The sequence below is a fragment of the Manacus candei genome, unplaced genomic scaffold (genome assembly GCF_025592945.1).
Source record: "Manacus candei isolate 608988 ecotype Guabito, Panama unplaced genomic scaffold, ASM2559294v1 h1tg000002l, whole genome shotgun sequence".
Taxonomy (NCBI): Eukaryota; Metazoa; Chordata; class Aves; order Passeriformes; family Pipridae; genus Manacus; species Manacus candei.
Window position 1 is genome coordinate 10,922,959 of NW_026138050.1, and position 13,990 is coordinate 10,936,948.

A 13,990-nucleotide genomic window follows, 5' to 3' on the forward strand; every position below is an offset into this window, starting at 1 on the left:
GTGTGCGTTTAATGCAAGAGGAACATCCCTGAAAATCTTTCTCTTTTCAAAGGTTTGGCTGAGTAGTCCTAGGAGTGCATTTAGTATCCATGTTGTCATGTAACATTCTTTCTTACAAAGGGGTGATGACTGTGCATTGAGTACAGCTCCCATCTGCTGGGAGGAGGGTGACAGGACCGGGTTATTTGTTTGTTTTTGGTGATATACGCTGGTGTGACAGACATCCTTCTTGTGCCAACATTGGCCCACAAGGAAGCTCTTCTCAGGGTCTGGCCTTGCTCGTTTTCTCTGACTTGATGGTCTCTGTGAAGGTGTGTGGATAGGATTATGTCAATCATCCTCACATTGTTTAGACACTGCTTTAGGGTGGAGCAGGAGAGGGGACTCTGAGGTGCAGCAACTGTTCGAGTTGGCTGTCTTTGCATAACTGTGTTTATCTAAGTGCTACACAGACACACACCAAATTCTTCATTATCACCCTCCTTGGCTGCAATCTTCAAAAGATAAAAAGAGGCCTGGATGAGGGGGTGAGAGCACTGCAGTCACATGTAAGGTGCTTTAGGCAGCGGTGGGTGAGGTGAGGACCCTGTGTTTGCTAATTCAGTCCGACTTCAAACAAGCTCTTCCACGCTTTCAGCTATTTTCTGCTTCCCTTCCTGTATCCTGTAGAGATTAAACCATAGGGAATATTCCAGACTGCATGTGAAGGTGGAGAAAATAGGAAAGAAAGTACAAGTTCAAAAGAAATACAATGGTATATGTACCATTGCATGTCTGTACTTTGAAGCTGAGTTTTGCACCTACAGTAGTGAATCAAGGGTTTGATTCACTATTGAAAATGCATTTTTTATGAAAGTCACACTCTTTTGGCCATGATAAGGATTTTTATGGTTTGGGCCAGGATCTGCCCCCAAAATGATTTTATTGCCTTCTTTTTCAAGTGAGGGCCATTTTCTATGTTTCTCTGAGATCGAGACCATATCATCATCAGTGTAACTAGAAATTTTTCATAAATCTCTGGATGTTTTGTGGCATTTCCATACAGTACAGTAAAAGTATTTGCATGCAGTTTTGGACACTTCCATAATGGAGCATGTCTGCAGCATTTTTTGTGTGTTTTCCTCAGCTTGAATTCTCTTTTTTTTTTAAAAAAAAATGTTTGGTTTAGAAATGCACACTGCTGTGTTTATTACTTCAAAATCTTTCTTAACAGAGTTTTGCCTTCCCCACTCTTACAGATACACCTCTCAAAAGAAATCAGCATTTCCCCAAATCCAGCTGTTTAAAAATATCATTATATCCTCCTCAGACCAATAAAAAGGAGTTACTCCAGTCGAAGTAAGAAGGAGTATCATGATTTCTCTTCTAACAGCACCCAAGCAGTGGTTATGTTTTTGGTAGGATCAGGTGACCTCCCTGAGGTGGGCAGCCTGTGTTCCTGCTGTCTGTGTGACAGCAGTACAGGCGCAGGGGGTGGCTGGCAGAGGGATGTGCTTCAGGATTAGGCGGATCTGCCTCCTCACGGCTCCCGGATTGAGGGGTTTAGGAAGGCAGGTGACTGCAGCCCTGACCACACAAATGCCATCATGTTTCGTTTCTTGATGGTTGGAACAGGCACATTTTCCACCTCTGAAATCCCTTGTATTCCTTGGCACGTCTGCTGTTTCACTGAAGCACTGCTCTGGCTGGAATTCTCCCCATCCCAGATGGCCGTGGAGTATTTAGGGCTGTGAGTGACACCGTGTAAGCTCACATAAACCAGCACACATTGCTGTGACTGCCATTATATACTAGAGATTGATGATTAAACTATTTTTACAATAACTCTGCCTCATGCAGAGTTAAATGGATAGAAACAAGAGGTTTGTTTCCCTTTGTCTGGAATAGTTGGTCTCACAAAGGCTTCATCCACTGTGTTTTGGTTAGATTTCATACTAGCATTGTACATATATCCTACAATCAATTCCCATTGATTTAAGTGAGAATTCCTAATTCCCTTGAGATATTTTGGATTTCCTGATTTAAGTGTGTAGGGATTTGGCATTTTATGCCTCCTACATTGAAGTTCAGCAAAACATCTTGACTTATAAACAGGATGGAAAGGAAACTGCAAAGGTTATGTGCTTACATGCTTCCCTAAATAGGAATAGATATAAATCATGTTCTTTGGGAATTTTTATGATTCATTTTCTAGTCTTTAAAGACAGGAGGTAGGTGATTTTTTTTTAATTTTTTTTTTAGGACCTGAGTCTCTCATTGTGCTGTCAATTCCCACCATTTTCCTTCAAAAAATAATGTTTTAACAGTCTCATGATAATGTTGTTATTTGTTTAGCTTAAGCGACTCAAGAATTATTAAAATGCATTAGGTTATAAATTATGTGGATTGCTAGCTCATTTCTATTATCTGTCATCCGATAAAACATGTAATTAGATTTATGGATAAGAAGTAGTTAAAACACAATTTGAGGAAGAAAATGCTAGACTTTTAAAAATGTTTGAATTGTACACTCCTTTCTGGTGATCTGGAAGTAGAAAGAAACATAGGTTAATTTGGAAGGGATAATTTATAATAGTAAATAAACAGGAAATTTTAATGTAAAGTGGAATATGCTTTTTTAAACCTACCCAAGAGCTGGTATTACCTAAAGCAGAATAAAATACATTGTTTCTAATAAGAACTATTTCTAATAGAATGTCTTACTACAAACGTGGTTTGGCCTGGGTCAGGTGCAATGAAAAGGCTGGAAAAAAAGGCTTTCACAATGTTTTTTCAAGCTCTAAATATAGAAGAGTCTTCTCTTTTGGGAAGATACAGAAATGGCATTATGATATTTTGGTTATCAGTCAGATGTGTGTGTGGGATGGATTAGGGTTTGATTTTTTTTGGGGGGGGGATTGTTGAGAACTTTTTCCTTATTACTTCAAATGGGTCCTGATTACAAAGGGAGCATCTGTTTGCTGTTCTGGCTAAAATGGAAACGATGCATATCAAATTTCAGTGCACCTATAGCCAGGTGATAAGTAGTGTTAACTGATGACATCCAGTCTTTATAAAACAGTTATCTTAAAATAACATTACTTTATTTGTCTTTACCACAGTGCATTTTCTCGCTTCATGAAATTAGTAAGAAGTTCTAAATTAATTTTGAGCTAAAAAAACCCCCCAAAGCAACTGCCCTGGCAGTGTAATTTCCTGTACCTGCATCCCAGCACATTTAATATTTGACCCCATTTGTCAAACCCCAAGCAAGCAGCTTCAGCAGCCTGTGGATCTTGGCCTTGCAGGTGGGGAAGTGGGAGAACAACTCCCTGAGCCTGAAGTACTCGGTGTGGCCGAGGTACAGCTCCTTCGCAGACAGCGACCCCGACGACAACCACCTGAGCATTGTCACCCTGGAGGAGGCTCCCTTTGTCATCGTGGAGGACGTGGACCCTTTGATGGAGAGCTGCCAAAAAAACACCGTGCCGTGCCGAAAATTTGTCAGGCTGAAGTGAGTAAATGCCCAGCATTCCTTTTTTCTGAGTGCAAAATACATTTCCCCTGGTTTCTCGTGAATTATTTTCTTCCCTTCTTTGGCTGTATAATTGTTCTCTGATAATCTGCTGCTCTTTTTATCTCACTTCCTCTCTTTGCTATTCCTTTGGTGTTTCATGTCCTCTTTCTTTTTCCCTTTCCCACATGGTGTGCTCTTGTTTGCACATCTTCCTTTTTAAAAAGTGGAAAGGTTCTGGTTATACACATGCAAGTCACGTTGAATTAACGACAAGATAGTAAGTTTATAGTAAATTCAAAGTCAATGAGAATTAGCCCTTTTCAGTCATATGAAAGAAGACTGTGTTCTAGAATGGGGCTGTTTTAATGAGTCCTCTTCCAATTGTTTCCAGTTATGTTGAGATACGCCTGTTTTCATTAGTCTTTAACAATTTGAGAATGTCTCCCAATGAAAATCTATGTTTATGCTGAAATGTGGTAGAGGTTAAACTACTCCAGCATAAAATACCACTGTGACTTACCACTGAGAGACAAGTTCCCTGCTTTTATTGCTCCATAACTTTGAAGCAGTCATTAGAAATCAGTGGAAAAGGTTTCACTGAGCATTTATCAGGGGTGTTTCACCTGTTCTCTGCTTTGCTCTGCGTATTTATGAACTGAATATAATAACAGCAGGTTTTTTACTGAGCAGGTGTCAGGGAATATGATGCATGTTTCTCAGGAGTCCCAGAGACTGCTAAATGATTGTGCACATTCTTCCTCAAGTCCAGAGAAATTTTTTTTTCTGACATAACTGTACTTAGTCAGGTTCTAAACTAGTTTTATTTTAATTTTGAATTCTTTCAAAGGCGGTAAAATACTGCCTTGGCTACTGAAGATGCTTATACTAAAATGTTGTAGAGGTCACAAAATGAGCATTTCAGAAAAAAAGGGAGAGGGAAAGGCTACGTCACTGCACTCAAAGGTGGCCTGAAATTCACCTTCTCAAAGTGCAGGAAAAAGTGCACTTTGAGAAGATGCATCCACTTTCAGTACAGTGAACTGCTGTGCCTTTTTATAGCTTACATGTGCTTTAATTACTAAATGACATGTAGTGTGATGTCTTGAGAGTAAAAGTAATAAATGATTAATCTAATCCTAAGAGAGAGATTAGTAAAAGGAGACTATGGCTTGATGGAGAAGTGCAGTGTGTTAGTCTGGATAGTGCAGCAGCAATCATGTCATACAAGGTAACATTATCTCTGTCTCATCAAACAGCCACATTATGATTAGTAAAAGCTGCAAACACCATATATTTATAAAAGCATCCTGTGGATTATTTCTCTGTTGACTCAGAAAAACATGTCCACTCACAAGTATGACAAAATGTTGTTTCACAGCATGCTGAATCCTGCTGTTGTGGTGCTTCTGTTTTTCCTAGTAGGAATATTTATGTGTCTCTTCTCTGTTGACAGCAACAAAACTAATGAGGGAACTAACGTGAAGAAGTGCTGCAAAGGATTCTGCATTGATATCTTGAAGAAGTTGTCTAAAACTGTCAAGTTCACATATGACCTGTATTTAGTGACCAACGGGAAACATGGCAAAAAAGTCAATAATGTGTGGAATGGGATGATTGGTGAAGTAAGTTCTGTTTGGTGAAAGGGCTCTCTGGCAAGAGCTTAGCAACGTTTGGGTTGAGTTGTTTTGGAGAGCCGAGGTGTTCTGTGCTGAGTGACGTTGGTGGTGTGTTCTCTGTGTGGATCAGGTGGTGTATCACCGGGCAGTGATGGCCGTGGGGTCCCTCACCATCAACGAGGAGCGCTCTGAGGTCGTCGACTTCTCGGTGCCGTTTGTTGAGACTGGGATCAGCGTCATGGTGTCACGGAGCAACGGCACAGTGTCGCCATCTGCTTTCCTAGGTATGATTCTCCAACCCACCCACATCATTTAATTGCATTTTTATAGAGTTTTGCTTGGTTTAATTGTTTAGGATATATAGTGCACTGACACGTTTCTGTCAAGTTTTGGATTTTACATTAGGAAGGTTGTACCACGGTGATGTGCTGATTAACATGATTATTGACACATGAAGATAATGCTGTTGGTTTCAGATGCTTTAAGTGAAACCCAATGCTAGTGATTTCAATATGAAATTCAAAGAATCCCCCAAAATCTTCAGTTGGTAGAATTACATCCTCAAACCTGCTTCCTTACAAACTAATTTATGCTTGCTTAGCCCATTATAATTGGTTTAATTATATCTTTAGATATAACCTGAAAGGTAATTTGACAGTAGTTACCTCTTACTTCTGAATACCCCACTACTGCACTGGAGAGCTGAGTGTTTTCTCCATTGATGCAGCTGAACAGTGGAGAGATGCAGCAAAGAAATGAAAGGCTGGGCAGAGAGGAGGTGGGATGTAAAGGAACTAAGACTTTGGATTTCTTTTCTTACATATTTCTTGTTTCAGTTGTGCAGTTCTCCTTTCATTATTTCTCTCTCCTCTTCTTTTAGTGTTTATGGTTTACTTTAGCATTTGGTGGGTGGCCTGAATTTACCTGAAGCTGAAAAGAGAATGAGCCATGAGGCAGATCAGAAGTGCCTGGAATGCTGTTATATTCCTGGGCCCAGTATTTTTGAAGATATCTTTTACAGAAAAATAGTGCTAGTGACACTAAAATTATTAAGTGGAAAACTGAAAGATGAGTGTGTTCCAGATCTCTGATGGAACAGTTCAGTGTGTTCAGGTCCACTGGGTCAACAGTGGGGCTGTTTCTAGATTGCAGAGTGGAAGGTTTTCACCTCCACTGAAACTCCTTATAACCATTGAGGAACAGATTGGTCGTGTAGTATCAGCTACAAGCAGGCAAATAATTGGGTTTTCTTGCACAAGAATTATCATTTCACCACAGAGCTTTTTTTCTCATCTCTGTTCCATAAAAGCACATTACAGAGATGATGCAAGTAAATATAACACAGTGAGTAATCAAATAACTTCTCAGATGTGGTGATACCTAAGCAGGTTTTGTCAGTGTTTGATATGAATGAAAGACTTTTAAGTGAAATTGCAAGAGATTCTACTTGTAATGAAAATACTCAAATAGTATATTTTCTTTTATCTAAGTTATTGAGTTGTAAAATTCATTTTTTAAATTGCAGTTTCAGTATGTTGAAATTATCCTTTGAAATATGCGTATTGGGGGTGTTTTCTAAATGTGCTGCAAGTGCAGTTATTATTTTCTCTTTTACTTATCTCTTAAAAACCTGTTTATGGTCACCATCAAAAGAGAGGCTGCTTTTGCATTTTTCACAGGAACATAGTTATTAGATTTCTAAATGCATTTAATGTTATTAGTTTAGTTGGGCATACGTGTAACCCAAAAGCAAAAATAACCCCTTCTTATAAAGCTCTATAGAATAGCATTACTTTGGAAGAAATTTGATTTACTGCACCAATAAATCAAGTCTGTGCTCTCAAAAGTATGTAGTGGTTTTTCAGACCTAGATGAAGCTGCCAGTTTGCTGGAATTGCGTAGTAGTAAAATGTTTTGCCTTGCAAAATAGTATCAGGGAGATCCTGAATTTATTCACAGACTGATTTCATTTCAATTAAGTGAATGTCTAAGAATACAGTCATCTTACATAATTCCTTTAAAGGACTTTTTAAAATCTGTCAAATACAATATTATTTCTTTAAAATAGCACTTGATTAAAGTTCCTGAAGTATCTGGGTTTGTGAATTGTTTCTGTGAGTGTAGACAAGTACAGGGTTTTGTGGGACTAGATTTTCCACTCAGTTGTTGTGTCCAATAGATCTGAGTAACTGATGGGCTGTGACAGCTTCTTCCTCATCATCTACCGTGTTCTGATTCTGGAGTGTCTCCTTCAAATGAGAGTTTTGTCCACATTAAAACATTTTCACATTGTACTAGAATTCATACATACTAGATCCACAAATAATTTTTTAAATGATTTTCTGGCGGTTTGGTTCAACTTTATATAAGCAGACAAAATATGGGAAACCTCAAATCTCATTTTCTATATTTTTCAGAGGGAGAGAGTTCATAGGTGAGATCAGTTTTATTTTCTGGAGGCATTGGTGGAACAGAAAATCTATGCCCCTTGTTATTTAATATTTTCTTTGAGTGTTGGTTTTGGTGGTGGGAGGTAAAACTCAGAGACATCTTTTTCCTTGATCAATATTCTCCATTGTCAGTCATTTGAAATGTACACTGGCAAGTCATATATTAGTATTTTTCTGCCATATCATAGCTTTACTGAAAGCTCTTTTAAAACTTGATGCTTGCCTGAGGGAAGTTCTCTTTCTGTCCTTTGAGAATCAAAGAACAGTGCTGAATGTGTAATTGGATCTCTGATATGACAGAAAAATCGACTTTGTTATTCAATTGATTCTGTACTTGTTCAGTCTTACTGCTTGCTATTCTAAATAGCTTTTTGTTTTCCTATTGCTTCTTTTAATCCTCCACCTCATTACCAGACTCCTTAAATTATTAAAGAGCAATCTGCTTAAATTGTTGTTTATACCTCACTTTTGCACACTGGCTTGTTTTGCCCTTTGCCTTGTTTAGATTTTGACAAATTACCGCTGCTGTTTCTACACTGTTGCTTTTGATAAGGGTTTTATCAGCCTTGCTTTCTTCTTTGAGGGTGCTGTCAAAATTGTATGGTAATTCTATGTGAATTTCAATTTAATCCAGTTAATATCTGAATTCATAAAATATTTGTTAGACTGCATTTGGCTGCATAATGTCCTTTCCCTGCCTGCATCTTAGCAGAACTTTCTCTGCCTTTTACAAATTCTGTTGTTTTCCTAACTTACTACTGTCTCCCCAATAAATAATTATAGCAATTGAAAGAACTTCATATTCAGCCTTAAAAAATAAAATAATTAATTAAAACAAATGCTGCTCCTTCACTTTACCTCAAAACCAGAAGGAGAACAGTTTGGTTTAGAATTTCCCTGCCTTGCCTTTTTAGTTACTATCCAAAATCACCAGTGGAGATATTTGGCATTTGGTCTTGTCTTAGTTCCAAAATTCTGGAGAAATTGTAGCACAGACAAAATCAGTTTTCTAAGGCTGGGCACAAATTCTTGCCTTTCATTCTAGTTCTGGATGAGTCAGTCATGCTAACTGGGGCAAGGCTCAGACTGAGCTCCCACACCTCAGCTCCCAGTCACAGTCCTTTCCTGCAGTGATGGGAGAAATTTCAGTGGTTCTAATCTTAATTTGAATTCAAAGAATGAAGCAGTTAGGAGAGAGGACTTGCTTTAGCTTTCATAAACAGGTAAAGCATTGGAACAGAATAATTTGTTGTAATTCCAAGTGTCTTGATTCTATGCTAACCAGAAACAGTATACTAAGATTTATTTTGTCACACTTCAGAGCACACTCACATTTGCATTATTTACCCAAATTATGATATAAAATGCCCCCACATATGGTGACCTGATAAAGAGATATTACCTTACCATGCAAATCTTTTTTAGATATATCCTTATACCCCAGGGACTCCTGAAATGACAGAGAGTTTGTGATTGGGAAAGATGAAATTTGAGAACTTTGTGTTATCACATACTGTTACCACACTCAATCCTTTCAAAAAGTTGGTGCTTAGTCTGGTGTTTGAAACTACTTTTAGTTTTGTTCTCCAACCTACTTCTTTTACTTAATTATGGTTTTTCTGTCTTTCAAACTGACATTCAGTTTTCCATAAAACCCTTTTGATTTCAGTAATTTGCTCCCAGATGAGAATGAGACATTCAAAAGTATGTGTTTGCAATTGATAAAAACATCATCTTCACTGCAGGTAGATGAAAGTGAACATGGAGAAAAGAAAATTCTGAAGCAGAAACATTTAGTTTGAATGCAAGTGTTTGTCTTTCTTCCTCTAACACTTTTTGTAGGATAGAAAACGAGAGAGAAGTCTACTTCACTGAATTACCAAATGTATTAAACATATGCTTAATTGCTTTTGCTTTGCAGAAAAACAGTCATACTGGTTGGACAGTTCTGGTGATAAATGTGTATAACATGGCATGAATGGAAATAGGCAACCTGATTGTGGACTGAATAAGCAGTGACTCAAACCAGTGATGTGCCACTCAGTGTCAAAGAAAAGCCTACAGCCTTTGGTTTTGAATTGCAGCTTACATTTAAGCTTTTGACTTTATGGATTTTGTGTCTATATACTAATAGCAGTTCATTATGTATTGCTGCTTAGTTATTTGCTAGCATTTTGGTTGGGAAAAGCTAATTTAAAGGAAGGTGCTGGGCTTGCCTAAGCAAAGACATTAGAATTCTTGTGCTGCGACTGGTTTAATGAACTGTTTCTGTTTCTCTTGTCTGTTTTGCTGCAGAACCTTTTAGTGCTTCTGTCTGGGTGATGATGTTTGTGATGCTTCTCATCGTGTCTGCCATGGCTGTCTTTATATTTGAGTACTTCAGTCCTGTAGGATATAACAGGAACTTAGCACAAGGGAGAGGTAAGATTTGCATTTTACACAACCCCTCGGCTATGAAAAATCATGTATTTCCCATCCCTTGCCCATCATCTTTTCAAATAAACATAACATAGGAATAAAACAGTGGAAGTAGCTATGAAACCATGTATGTTCTTCATTTAAAGTGTGATTTTTTGAGAGCATATATGCTCATGTTTGTACTCCAGTTCACTGGAATAAAGACATATGGAAGGGTAAGTGATATCAGCTGTATTCAGGCAGTGTTTGGTTAGTTCACTGTATCAGCTGTAAAGTGCAGCTTAAAAAAGCATTGGAATAGGTTCTAGTCCTGACTACTATGGTGAGTTCAGAGAAATTTATCTAAACTTCTGTGTTCTAGTGGATAATTTGGAAAAATAATGGTTCCCTTGTACATAGTTTTATGTAGTCCCTATAAAAAGTCAGATGAGCTCAGCCCTGAAATGAAGACAATGTCAGAAAAGCATCAGTCCTTTCTGTGTAATATCCATGGCTATAGAAGGTTCATTTTCAAAACAGATTTAATACAGAGCTTCCTTTCTCAGTGAAAAATGCAGTTACATATTATTATATACAACTTTGACCCAAGAATGAGGATTCCAAGTCTTGCAATGCCCTCATCCTTCCATTACTTAACTGACATTTGAGAATGCAGCCTTTGTTTTAATTTCTAAATTGTTCTTACCTTGTTTTATAACGAGAGATCTTCCAGCTTGGTGAACACAGTTCTGGGCACTATTAAAAGCTAATGGTTTCTTCTAGATTATGGCTGGCTTGTTCCCTGAAAAAGGGGATTATTGCAATGTCCAGATGTTATCATTTTAATAAGATGGTAAATGTGTAACCTCTGTCCCAAATAAACACTGCTGAAAAAGGGGAACTCAAAGGTGAATATACACACTGAGTATCCAGGGGCTTGGCTATTCTCTTCTGTGCCACCTCAAGTGCCAGAACTGATTATGTAGTGTCCTTACAGCTACAAGGTCATGTTATGGCACTGGACCATCCTAACTGAGCTCCAGATACTTGCCACTAAGCCAGATGCCATTAATTTTAAACATGGGAAGCTTAAAACAAAGGGGAATCTTCATGTAGATGCCTCCTTTCTCTAGGCACTTTTGGCAGGATGAAACTCAATGTTAATACAATCTCCAGTGACATAAACAGAACTTTATACTGCTTTCTTGGCATATGCTTTCCCTAACATTATTGCTCAGAAAAATACATATTGTCCTTGTATCAGTTCAGTCCTAAACGTATCTAGAAGATGGTTTCATAAACCAAAAATCAGCTCCATTGTGTTTATTTTACTGGGCTCTGTCTTCCTAGTGCTGCTGCAGAATAGAAGGAGGATAATCTAAGATGTAGTGCTTGACTTCATAGTGAAATATTTGCACTGTCTAGAGAGCATTTCTGCTGAAGTGAGAACATACACTGACTATACTCACTTATGGTTTTGTTACTTCAATAATAACTGAATTATTATTAAAGTAAATTTTAGTTAAACTAACAGCTAAATCTGAGTTTGTAATGTGCATCCCCTTGGATAAAGGGGCAGGGCAGGGAAGGAGTTGATGTTACAGGTGTCTGCATCAGACCTTATTGACTGAATTACAATTTAATTGAAAGGAGATAATTATAAATTGGTCAAATGAGTCACAGTCAGGGGAGGCCTGTTTCTCTCCACTGAGAGTAAAGGGAGTTTAGATGATGAGCCTCTGTGATTAGTGCACTGTACTTACCTAGAGCTGGGTGAGAATAAACTGCCCTTTATTCTCATAGGGCTCTACAAACCAGGCCTTTTGAGTGGATAATGGCATTGCTAATTCTAATTCTAATTGCAAATTCTGGCCCTATGTGAGAATGAGGGAGTGTGCTGACCACTTGCTTTGGGGTGAATTAGAACATGACTGAAAACAGGAATAGCAATAATTGCAGAAGGGACTAGCTGGGACAGGATTTTACCTGCAATGCCAACACATTTGGAGCCACAGAACTGACTCTGAACATGAGAGACAGCCAGAGCCTGGTTTGCTCTGAACTGCAGCACAAAACAGGTCCTCCTTTGTGCTGTCTTTCTGATTTATGCTCTGAGTACAAAGGTGCTTAAAAGTAGGTGACATATTCACACACTTTGATCTTAAATATGCTTACATAATGCTCAAAAAGCATAATGTTGGAACTCTGGAGGTGATAAAAATAATTTGGATAAGAAAAGTACTAGAATTGAATCATTAAGACTTAAACCTCCAGTTTTCCATTTCACTTGTCTGCTGGCACAGAAGACTGACAGGGCTGATACTGTGGCACACACCTTACTGCAAGAGATACACTAGTTTACTTCTCCTCCAAACCTTTGCTTTCCCTTTTCTTTTTGAAACTTTTGAACCCTATGCCACATAGAAAAATGTTGAATTATTTTTTAAAAATGTGGAAATTAATATCATTACAACAGAGGCACCTATGGTGAGTCCTGTGATTCCATTGGGGGTACAGCGAATATGTACTGAAATATTTTTTTAACCCTGTCTCTGAGTAATGTGTTGTTTATGCAGGGGATAGTGCCAAGGTTTATTTTAACTGCTTTTCTTCAATTGCAGATCCCCATGGCCCATCCTTTACCATTGGAAAGGCGGTGTGGTTACTGTGGGGTTTGGTCTTCAACAACTCTGTGCCTGTGCAAAACCCCAAGGGGACAACGAGTAAAATCATGGTGTCGGTTTGGGCTTTCTTTGCTGTCATTTTTCTGGCCAGTTATACTGCCAACTTAGCTGCCTTTATGATTCAAGAGGAATTTGTTGACCAAGTGACTGGACTGAGTGATAAAAAGGTAGGTCTTGAGCTCAAAGGATGTCAGTGTCCATTCTTCACAGTCCTCTGTACTTTGTGATAAAAAATCTGAGTAAGATAAACTCAAATTGGATGGTTTCATTCACCTTTTATTAAGAAACTATGACCCAAAGCATGAAAATACCAGGCTGCTTTCAAAGTCTTTGAGTTGCCTATTCAAAAGTAACTGCATTTATTTTGTGGTGGAAATCAATCACTTTCTGATTAAAAGGAATGTATTAGCAATATAGAAAAACTTGGAAAATTGTGTGAAATATTAGCAATATATTAATAGACAAAATATTAATAAATCCAGAAACTGTCTAGTAATTCTCAGAAGCCAATTAATGCTCCTGAAAATATGTCTTTTTGTATCTCTATGTGCTGTGCAATGAAATGATAGAAATAGTTCACATTTAAAGTGGCATCAGTATAAATAAATAAAGAGGAATGATAACAATGATACGTATTGTCTCTGGATGTTTGAATGTTTTCCTTGTATAAAATGCAAGAATAAATAGGAAAAATAGATAAGAAAATTTGGCAGTTTGTGTTATCACATTAAAGAGAGATGTAACTTGCAAATGATAAGGCACAGAATTTTGATGTGTATGTGGAAGACATTTTTCTAATTCAAAAACTTCTGGCAGAACTTCACTTTGAGCAGCAGCCTTATAGTTCACTTAAACTCAAGTTTCACATAGACTGTTAAATAATAAATATTCTAATGAAGAAACTCTTCCCAGATCTTTGTACTTGGGAATTTAATCAATAGTCTTATAAATCAGCAACCTAGCAATTACTTCTTTTTTATTTCATTTCTGTGACTGTTCTGTAATAGTGATATTGCACAGAGGGATTGAAGTCTATTTGCAGAATTATTGTTGTGATGGATATACACAATATACGTGAAGAGTGTGCTGTTGTCAAGTCTGTGCCCAGTTGTTTTAAAATTAATCCAAATATTGACATTAGGAAGGAATATGTAAATACAGTGTAGCCCAGGGGATGACTTCACAAGGGATTTTTCTCAAAGAAAAGAAAATAAAAGAAATTGTTATTCAAAAAAAGGCAATGGCCCAGATAGCCTCCTGTCTGTCTTTTTTGTTTTAACTGCTTTTTATGACCAGCCTTTGATTGATTGCCTGGAATATCAAAGCATGAATTGCAAGCATGGCTAG

General features: G+C 37.8%; 1 protein-coding gene across 4 annotated transcripts in view; it reads left to right on the forward strand.

The window, feature by feature from the left end:
• GRIN2A (glutamate ionotropic receptor NMDA type subunit 2A) overlaps positions 1 to 13,990 on the forward strand; it is a 171,421-nt gene that overhangs the window by 110,057 nt on the left and 47,374 nt on the right. For all 4 annotated transcript variants that reach the window (XM_051792228.1, XM_051792319.1, XM_051792393.1 and 1 more), the window contains exons 5-9: positions 3,288 to 3,493; positions 4,950 to 5,118; positions 5,243 to 5,396; positions 9,858 to 9,983; positions 12,581 to 12,810. In XM_051792228.1, coding sequence (XP_051648188.1) covers positions 3,288 to 3,493; positions 4,950 to 5,118; positions 5,243 to 5,396; positions 9,858 to 9,983; positions 12,581 to 12,810 — 885 coding nt within the window. The remainder of the gene's footprint in view (positions 1 to 3,287; positions 3,494 to 4,949; positions 5,119 to 5,242; positions 5,397 to 9,857; positions 9,984 to 12,580; positions 12,811 to 13,990) is intronic.